Source organism: Ceratotherium simum, chromosome 24, assembly GCF_057802395.1.
Source record: "Ceratotherium simum simum isolate JZ-2026a chromosome 24, ASM5780239v1, whole genome shotgun sequence".
NCBI classification, from domain to species: domain Eukaryota; kingdom Metazoa; phylum Chordata; class Mammalia; order Perissodactyla; family Rhinocerotidae; genus Ceratotherium; species Ceratotherium simum.
Genome location: NC_141923.1, coordinates 27943295 through 27958483, shown reverse-complemented (window position 1 = coordinate 27958483; position 15189 = coordinate 27943295). Strand labels below are relative to the sequence as shown.

General features: G+C 48.5%; 1 protein-coding gene across 1 annotated transcript in view; it reads left to right on the top strand.

Annotated features, from left to right (window-relative positions):
* Positions 1-541: 541 nt before the first annotated feature.
* The window catches only part of FLVCR2 (FLVCR choline and putative heme transporter 2), a 56452-nt gene continuing 41804 nt past the window's right edge, over positions 542-15189 (top strand). Inside the window, exon 1 of the mRNA XM_087448171.1 lies at positions 542-1550. Within this exon, the coding sequence (XP_087304297.1) occupies positions 882-1550 (669 nt within the window). The 5' untranslated portion in view covers positions 542-881. The remainder of the gene's footprint in view (positions 1551-15189) is intronic.

Sequence of the window (15189 nt, the reverse complement as noted above, 5' to 3'; positions counted from 1 at the left end):
ACCACGTCCGCAGGGAAAGCAAAGAGCAAAGCGAGTTTTGCGCAACTCCCCTTTACCCCAGGAGCGCAACCAGACCGGGAAACCTACAAATCTCTCTTTATACCAAAGTTCAGCAAGAATCAGGGAGCCTAGCCAAGTGGGAAGAAGTCGGGAATCCCTCTCGGATTCCCCAGAGCACTAGGCGGCCCCGGGCATCGGTGCCCGCGCGCAGGGGATGCGGACCGGCACCGGGGAGGCTCTGCTTGGAGGATTACCTCGGAAGGACGGAGGGGCTTTTCTTGTGGGGTCCCCTGGGAGGGGGCAAATGAATTTGACGGGCAGTGCAGGGGGTGGGGGTTAACCGGCGGTTTCCATGGCGCCCGGGGCGTGTAACAGGAATGCACCCGCAAGTTGTGGCGAAACAACTGTGCTGTCGGGCCAGCCCGGGTCAAGAAGGCGGGAGGGAGTGGAGGGGGTAGGGGGGTGGGGACGCCGGGCTGGACGGGGGCGGGGCGGTCACGTGCGCCCGAGGGGGCGAGGCCCCTAGCCGGCCCGGGAGCGAACGGAATGCGGGAAAGTGGCTGCGCAAGGAGCGAAGTTTTTCCAGGGCGGAGAGGCTGAACGAGGCGAGAACGCCCTGGGAGGACTCAAGGCGCCGGCGGCCGGGACCGGGCTGAGGAGTCTGCGGTGGCTTGGGGGACAGCGGTCGGCGACAGAGGACGCCAAGGAAAAGTGGGTGTAGGATCTCGGGGGTGAGCGCAGGGAGCCCCACGCGCGGCTTTTACGCAGGCTCGGGTCTCCGTTTATTCTGGGGCTGTCCGGGGCCAATGCCTCGTCAGCTCTAGGGGACCAGCTGAGGCCACTGTCCCTCAAGACCGCCGGAGTCCCCAGCACCTGTGGTCATGGTGAATGAAGATCCCAACCAACAGGAGTGCGATGGCACCCCTGCGCAGGAGTCCGCAGTCCGGGCGGACCCCAGCGTCTCTGCGGACCCCAGTGTCTCGGTCCAACCCAGCGTATCGGTCCACCCCAGCGTCTCGATGCACCCCAGCGTCTCTGCGGACCCCAGCAGTTCGGCCCACCCCGGTGGCTTGGCCCGCCCCAGTAGCTCCGGCCCCGAAGACCTTAGCGTGATCAAGGTGAGCAGGCGCCGGTGGGCGGTGGTCCTGGTGTTTAGCTGCTACTCCATGTGCAACGCTTTCCAGTGGATCCAGTACGGCTCCATCAATAACATCTTCATGAACTTCTACGGGGTTAGCGCCTTCGCCATCGACTGGCTGTCCATGTGCTACATGCTAACCTACATCCCTCTCCTCCTGCCTGTGGCCTGGCTGCTGGAGAAATTCGGCCTGCGCACCATCGCGCTCACCGGCTCTGCTCTCAACTGCCTGGGGGCCTGGGTGAAGTTGGGCAGCCTGAAGCCACATCTCTTCCCAGTGACCGTGCTGGGCCAGGTCATCTGCTCTGTGGCCCAGGTCTTTATCCTGGGCATGCCCTCCCGCATCGCTTCCGTCTGGTTTGGGGCTAATGAGGTTTCAACAGCCTGCTCCATAGCTGTCTTTGGCAATCAGGTGAGTAGAGGACTTTGTGGATGTTCAGAGGAATGAGCGTCATGTTGCTGTGAGACTGAGTGGGGTAGATTGTACCTAACTGTGGGGGAGCCTGCAATTTTCTGACTTCAGCAGTGTTTGTGACTCTGGGTGACTGTGGCTGGGTGTGACTGACGGTGTGAGTGATGGTGACTGGGTGACTGTGTATGAGAGGTGCGGGGAAACAAAAGGAGGTGACTTTTTCTTTCAACACAATTTCTCCTCCCCCAGCAGAAAGCATCCTTCTGGAACATAAACTGTTTTTATGATCTCATTACTGAACCTGTCAGTCCACCAGCTTAGACCTGTGACTTTAGGAAAGCTATTCTTTCTCAGGGAGTAGCCCATGGGTGTCAGACTGTTCTGGTGTCATGAGAATTGGGGAGGTGTTTTTGGCTTGACCAACCAGCTTTCCTAGAGTACAGTATCTCCTGTACTACACAGAATCGCGGAGCAGTGTCCTAGCGGTAGTTTGCACCGTTCTTACCTTCTTTCATACACAGCTGAAGCCAGGACAGTGGGAACAATGCTTTGTGCCAAACTCTTTCCCTGGAGTCTAGAGCCAAGTCCAGCAGGATGGAGTAGAAATCTTGCTCTGAATTTCATCCATCCTTGGAAAGGCCTAGAAATCTCATATCTTAATCCTTTGTCTTTCCTTCTTTATGCAAGGAGAATCTCAAATTCTTTGCATCTCACTGTGGTTGTGGCCCAGAAAGTTGGGTGTATTATGAATCTAATTGCCTTTTCCAATTCTTTGAAGCGAATAGTTATGGACTCCTTTATCTGGACCACTGCCTCCAGTCTCACTTCTTCCTAAGGACGTGCAGTCGTGGCTACGTGTCTAAGGAATGACCAATAACCCTTAGTTCTTGTAGGCCTATTTTCTCTGACCTGTTCATTGCATTTAGAAAATTTAACCTTTCATCTAGAAATATCTCATTTGGATCAGAAATTTCCAAATCTTCTCTCAAGGCAAATTTCCGTTCTGTTCATCCACAGCACCAGGGAGGTAAGCTGAGCTAGATTTCCCTATGCCGGTAAGTCCTGCCACTGGGGTGATCGTGGAAGCAATCAGTGAAAGCACAGAGACGGCTTCTCTAGCACGCAAACAGGCGCCATAAAGTCCTTTCCTCAGTTGTCTTGCACTGCAGGTTTGAATGTTCTGAAGATTGAATTGAGTTGAGGTCTGGGGATGAAACAAGATGGATCTTTTCTTCAGGGCAATTGAAAAGTAGGTATCGAGGGTGACATTTACCAACCCCCTACCCTCTAAGGTGATGTGACTGTGGATTTTAACATCCCCTTTGCAGCCCTGCTGATGGGTTTGACATTTTTGGATTTTTCCTTTATAGGAGGGTAAACCTGGGAGGTGAAGGGCGGGACTTGCAGGCTTCCAGAGGGTTAAAGCTCCCTGTGAGCAGCAGAACAAGATTCAGACAAGGTCGCTGCAATCCCAAACCCACTGTGTGGGGAGGGCAGGAGAGCTAACCAGGAGAAGTCTTCAGTGGTCTGGTGAGATCAGAGAATGCAACACTTTTTGTTAACCATAAAGTGTAAACTAATAGGTTTTCAGAGCCCTCCTCACACACCTGTGAGGGAACTTAACACCAGATACATCTTTGAAATTTTAAAAGAACAGTTATTCATTCTCCACCCTCACCCCCCACCAAGGTCAGGAAATGCTAAGAATTTTACATTTGAAAACACTCTGATGGCATATATTTGTATCACGAGCCATCTATTTAAGTTTGACCTTTTAGGCTTAACCAACTGTGGTAAGTTAAAAAAAAAAACACATGAAAAACGGAATTGTTTATGCTTCCTCACGTAGAGATGACCAGGTTTGCTTCTCGGCGTGTGTTCTAACCTTCCTTTCTGAGTAAAGCATGGCTGAGTGGAGGAGAAATATTAACAGAGCACCTTGAGCTTTGCTGCTTAGAAAAAAGGCTCCACCAAGATTTCAGATGTCATTCTGCAGAATAATTCTTCGTGATCTACAAACTTCACACTGATCAGCACAACCCCTGTACCCTGCCAACTCTGACCTCTCTCCTAGTGCTTATATGCTCCACACCTGCACCAGCCCCTGCTCGCATTAAATCCCACATTCCCTCATTCATTCCACAAGCATTTTCCTGGCACCTACCTTTTGCCAGATACTATGCTAGGGCTGCAAAGATAATCCCTGCCTTCGCAGAGTTCCTGTACCAGGGTTTTAAATTCTACCGGGCACCAAGATTCAGAAAAAACAAGTAACACATGAAAAACAGATCAGAGTATAGAGGATTTACTTTCAGTTTTCCACAAGGTTTTTAGCATCTGCTTTGCCTAATTGCTATGGGAAAATTGAAGGGGAAGGAAGCTCATATCTATCAAACACTTATTATGTGCAAGGCACCTTTTCATCCATTGTTGAATGTTTCAGCTCTGTGAGATAGGTGGAATTGTCCCCATTGTTAGAGATGGAGAAACTGAGCCCCAGATAAATGGAGCCACCTTATCCAGGGTCCTACAGCTGCTGAGTGGTAGAAGGGAGATCTGAACCCAACTCTACCTGCAACACCCCTGTCAGTAGCCAGTATTGAGTCTTCACGTGAATGAGGCGTATAATTTAAAAAAAAAAAAAGGCAGGATTCTGAGGTTTGAATTTTGCCCCTTGCGTCTTGAGGGTTGTTGGTGGTGATAAAGCATCCAGCAGTTTTCTCCAGAATTTGAGGGCCTGGCACCTGTCTTTGTTTTGGAGTTCCCAGTATCAGCATTGCCTCTCTACCCGCTGTGCTGTAAACTGCTCAAGGGCCCCTTCTGCCTCTCTGAGCCTAGGCAGAGCGCACAGGAAGGTGGGGCTCCAGTCTCTGAGAAGGAGAACCAGTGAGGCCTGAGCTGGGGTGAGGGAGGGAAGGCTAGTCTTAGACTGCAGCCCCAGCTCTTCCCTTTCCCTTCCTGTGGTACACTCGGACCAATTGCACAGTGGGTAACAGCTTGACAGTTTTTAGCAACACTTGCTCCATTGTTTCAAGGGAAAATGATCTGTGTGGAGTTTTGAGTGATGTGGACACATTGTTAATGCGCAAGGGCTGGAAGCAAGCTTTGTGTGGGAGTCTGGTGATCGCTTGGTGACACAGGACGGTCAGCTCCAGCCCCAGTGAAGAGCCTACAGCACCGATGCTTCCTCAAGGACCCTTGGGCAGCTCATAGCCCAGCACCACCCAGCAATACAGTAGGAGAGAATCAGTTTGCTTTTCGAGGTAAAGAAAATACAGTAACTTTACAGAATGAGTTCTGTAGAAGCCACGGCTGGCTGGGCTATCGAAAATAGCGCTGTCCAGGAAAAATATAACGCAGGCCACTAATGCAAGCCATGTACATAACTATATTTTCTAGTAGCCACATCAAAAATAGGTAAAATGTAAATTTTAAAAAAAGTAAAAAAGAACAAGTGAAATTAGTTTTAATACTATATTTTATGTAATCCAGTATATCCAAAATATTATTTCAACATGTAATCAATATAATAAAATTACTAACAAGCTATTTTATATTCTTTTTTCATACTGAGACTTTGGAAATCGGCATGTATTTTACACTTGTAGATAGCCACGTTTCCCAGCAATAATGGGATGTGTTCAATAGCATCAGGTTCTAGCAGATCCAGAACAATGATGCTAATTGTAGAGGAGAAAAAGTTTTCCTTGAGCGTCTTAAGGTCCCTGGCTGGGTCTAAAAATTGAACTGGCAAAGTCAAATTAAAAGGAGAAAATCAAGGCCGGCCCTGTGGCTTAGTGGTTAAGTGTGTGCGCTCTGCTGTTGGTGGCCCGTGTTCGGATCCCGGGCGCGCACCGACGCACCGCTTCTCCGGCCATGTTGAGGCTGCGTCCCACGTACAGCAACTAGAAGGATGTGCATCTATGACATACAACTATCTACCGGGGACTTTGGGGAAAAAAAATAAATAGATAAATAAATTTAAAAAATAAAAAAAATCATCCAGATTTATTTAATGTAAGTATGATGTAATATGGGAGCCTTACTGTTTCTTTCTTTCTTTCTTTCTTTCTTTTTGCTGGCGAAGATTAGGCCTGAGCTAACATCTGTGGCCAGTCTTCTCTATTATGTACGTGGGACACCACCACAGCGTGGCTGACAAGTGGTGGAGGTCCGTGCCCAGGAACCGAACGCGGGCCACCAAAGCAGAGTGCGCCAAACTTAACCACTAGGCCACAGAGCCAGCTCCCACCTTACTGTTTCTTCATAAGGAAATGAAGAAACAGGTCGACCCATGTGCTTTTGTGCTGGGTTTGATGAGGAGTGGACAGTCGTGGAGGAATATGAATGGTGAAGGAGTATCAGGTGGTTTTAACTGGGGGAAACTGTACAAGGCTAGTTTGTTAGGATTCTCCTTGGGGGAGTCCCTTTGTCTCCAGAGATGAGGATGCTCCCTTCCTCCGAGTACAGGGAGGGCACCTCTCACAGGAGGGTTTTAAGGGCTGTTTCAGGGAAGAAGGGCGGGGACGGGGAGGAGGTCAGAGTGATCTGCCTCTGCCATTTTCTCAAACTCCTTCAGCTTAAAATACTCAAGATGCCAAGGTCCCGTATTCTGGCGTAGTGTGTCCTGAGCTGTATTACATTTCCATCAGTTGGAAATCAGAGTCTAGCAGGTAAAGATGGGCTCTAGGAAGCCGAGGCTGGCCTCGAGGAGCTTGTGTTTGCTGGACCGCTGATCGTGTGGCATCACCCAGAGGCTGACTCAGGAGTCAGGGTCATAGGTGGCGGTCAGCCTAGCCTTGTTCCAGAATCATGGTTACTTGGGTCTGTTAAAGTCCGGGCTTTCCTTCTGGATTTTCCAACGTTAGAGGCCTTTCAAGGTCAGAGAAAAGTTTGGGGAGGTGAAGGCAAACTCTTGTTCTCTTCCTTTGGTTGTTAGTGTTACTCAAGGCGCACAAAGGGCCAGCCCACACGGCCACCCACTTTCTGGCCCCCCGTTATGCATTAGAAGAGAGGAACAGACAGGGCCTGGAGAGCAGAACAGAGCTAGTGGGGACCGAAATGAGAGAGGGTGGGGCCACCACCACACCCTCAAATGGTCATGGGGGCCAGCCAGGTCATATACATGTGGCAAAGTAGAATTGACATTGGAGTGTGGTGGGGTCACAGCAAAAGTGACAAACACGTCTCACCTAAAGGCAGCAGCTCCTTCAGCTCCTGCCAGCTGTTGACACACACAGAGTGTGACCTGGGGTGGTCATATGTCTCATTTTTTTTCTTTAAAGAGAAACCAGAAATCCAGATTTTCATGTGAAATCTTTTTTTTTTATTGTGGTAAAATATACATAACATAATATTTTTCATTTAACCAATTGTAAGTGTACAATTCAATAGCATTAAATATGTTCACAGTGTTGTGTATTACCACTATCTATACCCAAACTTTTTCATCATCCCCAACAACTCTGTACCCATTGAACAATAACTCCTCCCTTCCCCCTCCCTCCAGTCCCTAGTAACCTCTATTCTACTTTCTGTCTTTATGAATTTGCCTATTCTATAAACCTCATATACATGGAGTCATATAATATTTGTCTTCTGTGTCTGGCTTATGAAATTTGTTTTTTAACTAATTCAATAGTTTTATTATTGTTATTATTACATTCTATGTTTTGAAACTGTGGGTCAGATAAAACTGCCCGTTTGAGACTTCTGGGGAGGGTAACCCAAAACCAAATTGCAGTTCTGCTTTCTCCTTCCTCGGGAGGCCCTCACCAAAGATGCAGGCAGGTAGAAATGAGCTCAGAGGCCAGCAACTCTGGGGAGGAGACTAGACCAGTGCTTCCCCACCATGGTGATCATTTGCCTCTCCCATGGGGCTAGGTAAAGAGACAGATGCCTGGGCCCCCACGTGGACTTCCTTAACTGGACTCTCTCAGGGAGGGGCCCAGGCCCCTGTATTTCACCTGGTCTCCCAGAGGAGGCTAGTGGTCAGCGCTTTTTGAAGCCGTGTGGAGACGGGACCAGCACCCCATGGGAAGGCATCCTCCTGCTTGGAGCCACGTTCTTGTCGGAGCTGATTTATTATGTGTTTGCTGTATGCTGGGTCCTCTGTCCAGGTGGAAGCAGTTGGAAGCTCAGCCACTCGCTCTTCAGATTGAGGGGAGAAGCACGACTGGGGGTGGGGTTCATAATTCTGATTCACTTAAGGTTCTGAAAATATACTCAACGCCCTGGGGTGGGGGGTGGGTAGGGGAGAGGGGATGCTCCTCATCCTTTGTTGCTGTGACGTTCAACTCCATGCACTGGAGGAGGCTTGGGTTGGCCTGGCCTGACTTCTGTCTTGGCTTTGTTGCCTTGCCAGACATTGTTGCAGGTGCCCGCCAAGTCCATGGCATCCAGTCGGAGTCTCCAGTTTGGTAGTCCCTACTCCCTCCCCATTCCTATGCAGCCTGTCCCTTGTTCCCTCCCAGCCTCGTCTCTCTGCCCTGACCAGTCTGGCTCCTTAATTATCTCCTTGAAGAGATACTGCTTGGGGAATAATTCTTAGGCCGTGGAGAGTGACATCAGCAAGATGGTGGACTAGGAAGCTCCAGACCCTCACTCCCCACGGAAACATTAAATAAACTAGAAACTGGCTATAGTAACTTCTTTATAGGAGCTATGGAAATCAGTCAGAGATCTATACCAACCAAGCAGGTGCCCAGTCAGGAAAAATCCACATTCAAAATGGTAGGGAATTTTATGGCCTTCTTACTCAGCCTTGCCTTCCACCTTCCCCGTGCTGGGCCTCCCAATGTCCTATTCCCTTCTGCAAACTGGGGAGAGTAGAGCAGACCCAATTTGCATCATTTTAACCCAGTTGTATTTCTATACACTAACAGTGAATAATCCAAAGAGGAAATTAAGAAAACATTTCCATTTATGATAGTATCGAAATAGAAAATACTTAGGAATAAATTTAACCAAGGAGGTGAAAGACTAGTACAGTGAAAACTACAAAATGTTGCTGAAAGAAATTGAAGTCATAAATGGATGGAAAAACTTCCTGCGTTCATGGATTGGAAGACTTATATTGTTAAGATGTCAACACTACATAAAGCAGTGTGCAGATTCAGTGTAATCCCTATCAAAATCCCAATGATGTTTTTTGCAGAAATAGAAAATTGCATCCTAGAATTCATATGGAAGTTCAAGGGACACTAAATAGCCAAAACAATCCTGGAAAAGAACAACAAAGTTGGAGGGCTCATACCTCTTGATTTCAAATCTACTAACAAGGCTGCAGTAATCCTGATGCTATGGTATTGGCATAAAGACAAACATGTAGACCAATGGAATAGAGAGTCCAGAAATAAACCCTCACCTATATGGTCAAAATGCTTTTCCACAAGAGTGCCAAGACCATTCAACAGGAAAAGGACAACTTAAAAAAAAAAAGACTTTATTCGTTAGAGCAGTTTTAGGTTCACAGCAATATTAAGGGGAAGGTACAGTATATCTTCTATACACTCCCTGTCCCCGACCAATGAAAGCCTCCCCCATTATCAACATCCCCCGCGAGAGTAGTACATTGGTTACAATTGGTGAACCTACATTGACACATCATTATCACCAGTTTTTTCAACAACCAGTGTTGAAAAAACTATAAAAGTCATAGAAGAAAACAGGGAAAAAGCTTCATGACATTGGATTTGGCAATGATAGCAATGATTTCTTGAATATGATACTAAAAACATGGGCAAAAAAAAAAGGTAAATTAGACTACATCAATTTAAAAACTTTTGATATGCATCAGAGGACACTATCAATAGAGAGAAAAGGTGACCCACAGAATGGGAGAAAATATTTGCAAATCATATAGCTGATAAGGTGTTAATATCCAGAATATATAAAGAACTTCCACAGCTTGACAACAAAAAAATAACCCAATTTAAAAATGAGCAAAGGACTTGAATAGACATTTCTCAAAAAAAGATATATAAATGGCCAATAGGCACATGAAAAGATGCTCAACATTAGGGAAATGCAAATCAAAACCACAATGAGATACCACTTCACACCTATTAGGATGGCTTAAAAGAAAGAAATGTTGGCAAGGATGTGGAGAAATTGGAACGCTTGTGCATTGCTGATGGGAATGTAAAATGGTGTAGTCAAATGGAGGATAGTATGGTAGTTCCTCAAAAAATTAAAAATAGAATTACCATATGATCCAGCAGTTTCTACTTCTGGGTATATACCCAAAAGAATCGAAAGCAGGAACTTGAACAAATATTTGTATACTATTGTTCATAGCAGCATTACTCAAAATAGGCAAAAGGTGAAAGCAACCCAGGTGTCCATCTACGGATGAATGGATAAACAAAATGTCATATATACATACAATGGGATATTATTTAGCCTTAAAAAGAAAGGGAAGTTTGACACATGCTACACGTGGGTGAACCTTGGAGACGTTATGCTAAGTGAAATAAGCTAGTCACAAAAGGACAAATACTGTATAATTCCACTTATGTGAGGTATTGAGATGTATTTTTTTCTGATACCAACCAATTCTCCAATTCTAACACCTACTGGGTGTCCTACAGTTGAGTTCAATTCTAACACTACTTGGAGTTAGTGCAGACCCCACACGTTAAGGGCTCAGTTCCACAAGACTGCCTCCACTTAAGACGCCATTTGCAGGGCCGGCCCCGTGGCGGAGCGCTTAAGTGTGCACGCTGTGCTGCGGTGGCTCGGGGTTCAGATCCCGGGCGCGCACCGACGCACTGCTTGTCAGGCCATGCTGTGGTGGCGTCCCATGTAAAGTGGAGGACGATGGGCACGGATGTTAACACAGGGCCAGTCTTCCTCAGCAAAACGAGGAGGATTGGCGACAGACATTAGCTCAGGACTAATCTTCCTCGTGCGCACACACACACACACACACACAAAGATGCCATTTGCAAATCCTAGGGGCCACCCGTACTTCTGACTCACTGACTATAAATTGGGGGTTTCCACAACCCCTGCTCAGGTTCTATAGTTTCTAGAATGGCTCACAGAATCCAGGTAAGCATTTTACTCAGGTTTCCTGGTTTGTTATAAAGGATACAACTCAGGAAAGGCCAGGTGGAAGAGATGCTGGGCCAAGTTGTGGGGGAGGGGCACAGAGCTTCCATGTCCTCGCTGGGGGCGCCATCCTCCCCGCCTTTGATGTGATGTGTTCACCAACCCGGAAGCTCACTGAATTTGTTTGTTCAAGAGTTTTTACAGAGCTCAGTTTCCAGCTCCCCTCTCCTCCTCAGAGGTGGGGGCAAGGTGGGATTGGAAGTTCCCCAACTCTGATCACTAGGTCTTCTGCTGACCAGCTCCATCCTGGGGCCATCTAAGGCGCTAGTCACCCTAGGTCACCTGATTAGCCTAAACTGGAAAGGAGCCCCTTTTGAATAACAAAAGACACTATTATCACTCAGGAAATTCCAAAGGTATTTAGAGCTCTGGCCAGGAAGTGGGACAAAGACCAAATATATTTTTATTATACCACAGGTGCCTAGAGTAGTCAAATTCGTGGAGACAGAAAGTCGAATGGTGGCTGCCAGGGGCTGGGGGAGGAGGGAATGGGGAGTTATTGTTCAAGGAGTACTGAGTTTCAGTTGAGGAAGATGAAAAAAGTTCTGGAGATGGATGGAGGTGATGGTTGCACAATAATGTCAGTGTCCTTAGTGCCACTGAACTGTACTGTTAACAATGGTAATGGTTAATGGTTAAAATGGGAAATGTTAGGCTCCGTATATTTTACCACCACCACCAAATAAAGGATACATCACTTTTGAGGAGTTCTCTTCTGGCTGGGTACCTGCTCACCTCTTGCCCTGCTGTCATCAGCCTGTGCTGGAGGAACGCATTCCCTGCCTTCTCCGTGCTTGCTGAGTTTACTGGGATACTGGCCTTAGTTTTCTGGTGGTTTGTGTTTCCCCTTCTTCCTTTTCTCTTGTTCTCTTCCCCTCCTCCTCCACCTCCTCTTCTGACTAAATGGGAAACTTGTCTGAAGACTGGAACCTTGACTAATACATCTCTCCAGGGCTCCGGGCTCTGGGCAGTAACAGGTGCTTAGAAATGAATGGACAAGTTAATAAACAAGTTTCCATTTCCTGAAAGGAGTTAAGGCGACCAGTCAGTTACCTGAGAGCTCAGGTGGTTGGAGGAAGGGATTATCAGGCCTAGATTCTTCCCGATGTGACTCAGTCTTGTTCACTCAATGGAAAGAGCTGAAGTCCTTGCTGTGTGCCTTGGACTGTGCCAGACCCAGGGTGGTTGAGGACACTCTCTTTCGCTCTGCTGGGTACCCTTGGACAAGTCCTGTAACTTCCCTAAGTCTCGGCTTCTTCTTTTGTGAGATGGAGATAGTATTGGCTACTGCAGAAGGTGGAGGCGAGGATTAAATGAGACAGTAAGCGGAGGGCGCTAGCCAGCGGAGTTTATCAGATAAGAAGTGCAAAATGAAGAACAGATGCTGTCAGTACTATCACCAATAAAGGTGGTTGGCTCCTGTCTTCAGGGGGCTCCTGATCTAGAAGGTGAGGCCAACACTTCAACGCTCATGATACCCCACGTGGCAGGCTTAAGGGTCTATGTGCACAGGGCATTAAGGGGTCACAGCATGTGGGAGGACACTACCCCAGTGTGAGTGCAGTGGGGAGCAGGCGGGACAGCTTCCCTGAGGAGGTGATGGTAATAGCCAATTCTTGATGAGTGAGGCGACCAGGAGTTGGGTAAAGAGAAGACGGTGGGCCATTCCAGCTAGTTCCCAGGCAGTATCCTGATGGGACCTTGTCCCTCTTGAGAGCTCCTCACACTGAAAACAGTGCCAGTGCTGGGAGATGGTGTTAATGTCCCAGTGTGTGGTGATGAGACCTGATGTCTGTGATGAAAACTTTGGGGTCTCTGTGAGATACTGGGCCAACCTCCACCCCCGCACATCGGACTGTAGTCTCACAAACCTAAGACTCTGCTGAAGGAAATGGGGCGCCCCGCTTATCAGGTGGACACAGCTGTTTTCCACCGCCTGGGTCTTGATGTTTTTCCAGCAATGCTGTTAACAGGATGTCCTTCCCTTGACTTCGGCTCCCTCCGGCCCTCAACATCAAACATCCCCGAGTGGATTGCAGGATGAGGGTTGGAGCCCCATCAGGGATGGTAAAGAACCACAGGGTTACGGTGAAAGCTGGTGTTGCCTCTTCTTTCATTCTTCTCTGTCTCCTGACTTCTCTCCAAGACCATTCCCAAACTTAACTGGTGGAGCATCTCCCTTGTCTTGTTTCTGCAGGACTAAGGGCCTTTTTCTTTGCTGGGTCCTTCAGAGGTGGCAGGGCACCCTGCAGACTCGGGCGGCCCACCCAGACTCTCCTGCTTTCTGATCTCATTACAGCATCTTTCCATTTTTATGCTGTGCAAAAACACTAGCTCAGCCTCTCACCCCCCACAGCAAGATGAGGCCTTGCCCCAGCATGGGAGCAGGTAGCAGCGGCACCTGTGGTGTTTGCAGAAGGCGGGGGTGGGAGGCAGGGCTGGCTTCCACTTGCTTACCCGCTTCTTGGGATTAGACAGTGTGTCTCGGAACCTCATGGTGGAGCAGGGTTTGCTTTGGCTCCCATCCGATTCCTTCTCTAGAGAGGAGGTGAACACAAGCCCCTTTCAGTTCCAGGAGACCACTTTTGGGGGACAGCTCCAGAAAGGAGGGACATAGAAACTGGAGCAAAGTTGGGGGTTATTTTTTCTCCTTTTTGCTGTTCTCCTCTCCCCTGGAAATTCCTGATCTCTGCCCAGAATTACTGTGTTAGCATGTTTGGGTCTCCTTTGGTGGCTCTGGAGGCAGCTATCTGTGCACAAAGCTATTGCTGTGTCCGTCTCCTCTGAGACTGTAGGAAGTGAGCAGCCCTGAGTCATCATGTTAAAGCAGGACCCAGGGCCGGCCCCGTGGCTTAGCGGTTTGGTGCTCGCGCTGTGCTGCTGGCGGCCCGGGTTCGGATCCCGGGCGTGCACCAACGCACTGCTTCTCTGGCCATGCTGGGACCGTGTCCCACATGCAGCAGCTGGAAGGATGTGCAGCTGTGACATACAACTGTTCACTGGGGCTTTGGGGGAAAAATAAATAAATAAAATCTTTAACAAAAAAAAATAAAGCAGGACCCATTCCAATGGGCTGCTGTTTGGGGTGGTGGCTGCCAGGTGAGCAATCCACACCTCCTCAGACCTTCGTCCTGGGCTTCCTGTTTGGTGCTGGACATGTTGTTGGGGCCCTCAGTGAGCTCACTCAGAGGACTATTTCTTCTCTGCCGAGGAGCCAGATAGGAGCTTGCACGTCTCTTCCATCATCCCTGCCTAGGACGCCTAGGGAAGCCAGCAGCTGAGAATTATCTCTTGATTTCTTTCCTTGGGGCAGTGGAGATCAGTTGTTTTTAAGTGTGGTCAGTGAATTCCAGCACTAGAACAACTTGGAGTGTTTGTTAAAAATGTAGATTCCTGGGCACCAGGGCAGACCCTAGGAATTAGCCTCCCTGGGGTGGGGCTCAGGAATCTGTGTTTTTGATTGTGTGCCAGGGATTCTGATGCCCACTGAAGTGTGAGAACTCCTGGTTGGGAGCCATGGAACCGCACTTCCGCTCTGCTGGTGGCTGTTTGGGGCCTCCAGCAGGACACCTGCCCTCTTTGGGCATCAGCTTCATTATCTGTAACAAGGAAGCCTGCCTCACAGGGTTGCCCCCAAAGTGAAATGAGGGAGTGTGTGTGTGAAAGTTCCTGGATCCAGATAAGCCCTCCGTAAATATACTGAAACCACATCTATCTTCCCCCTCCCCACCAAACTCAGGTTCTGTGACATTCTTTCTGGTATCTCTAGATTCCAGCTCCTTTCTTTCATCTTAGTTGCTATCCCTGGAATTTTTGCTGACAGATGATCCTCCCTGATGTGTCAGCCATTGGGAACTTAAGGAGACCCACCTATCTGCTTTCTCTGCTGATGAGTTAGGTTGGGATCAGCATCACCCCCCTTCTAGACAGAAGTCAGCCCCTGCAAGACCTTGCTCATAGTACACAGGCCAGGAGAGGCCATGCCTGGCACCCATTAGGGACTGAGAACATTTGGGTGGAAAGATGCATGACTGGTGTTCTGGTCTTACATTTTATCTTTGGGGCATTGTCTTCTCATTGCAGAAGGAAGATTCCAGAGCATTTTCTGTGATTATTGTTTAATAACATGTCAGTCATGGCCTCAGTAGGATGGGGCTGTGGTGGGGGAAGAATGCGTCTTGACCCAACCCTCTTTCTAATCTTTCTTGCTTTTTACGTGTAACTGGGCCCTCTGAGAAGATCTCTTCCACCTCCATCCTCAGTTCCTACAGCTTTGGAAGCCTGTGCTCGAGCTTGGGGAGAGCAGCAGGTGGTCAGGCACCTCCCCCTCTGAAGCTGGCTGACCTGGGAGGCGGGGCCTGGGAGGATCAGGGCTCCCTTGTTCTCTGAGCCACTTGCTATCTAGCCCCTCACCAGTGCCCTGTGTCCTGAGTGTCACTGTCCCAGTCACCAAGAGACATTCTTGGCCTCTGGCTGGCTGTGTGGCCTTGGGACAGGCATCTCAACAACCTCTTGCTCTATTTGT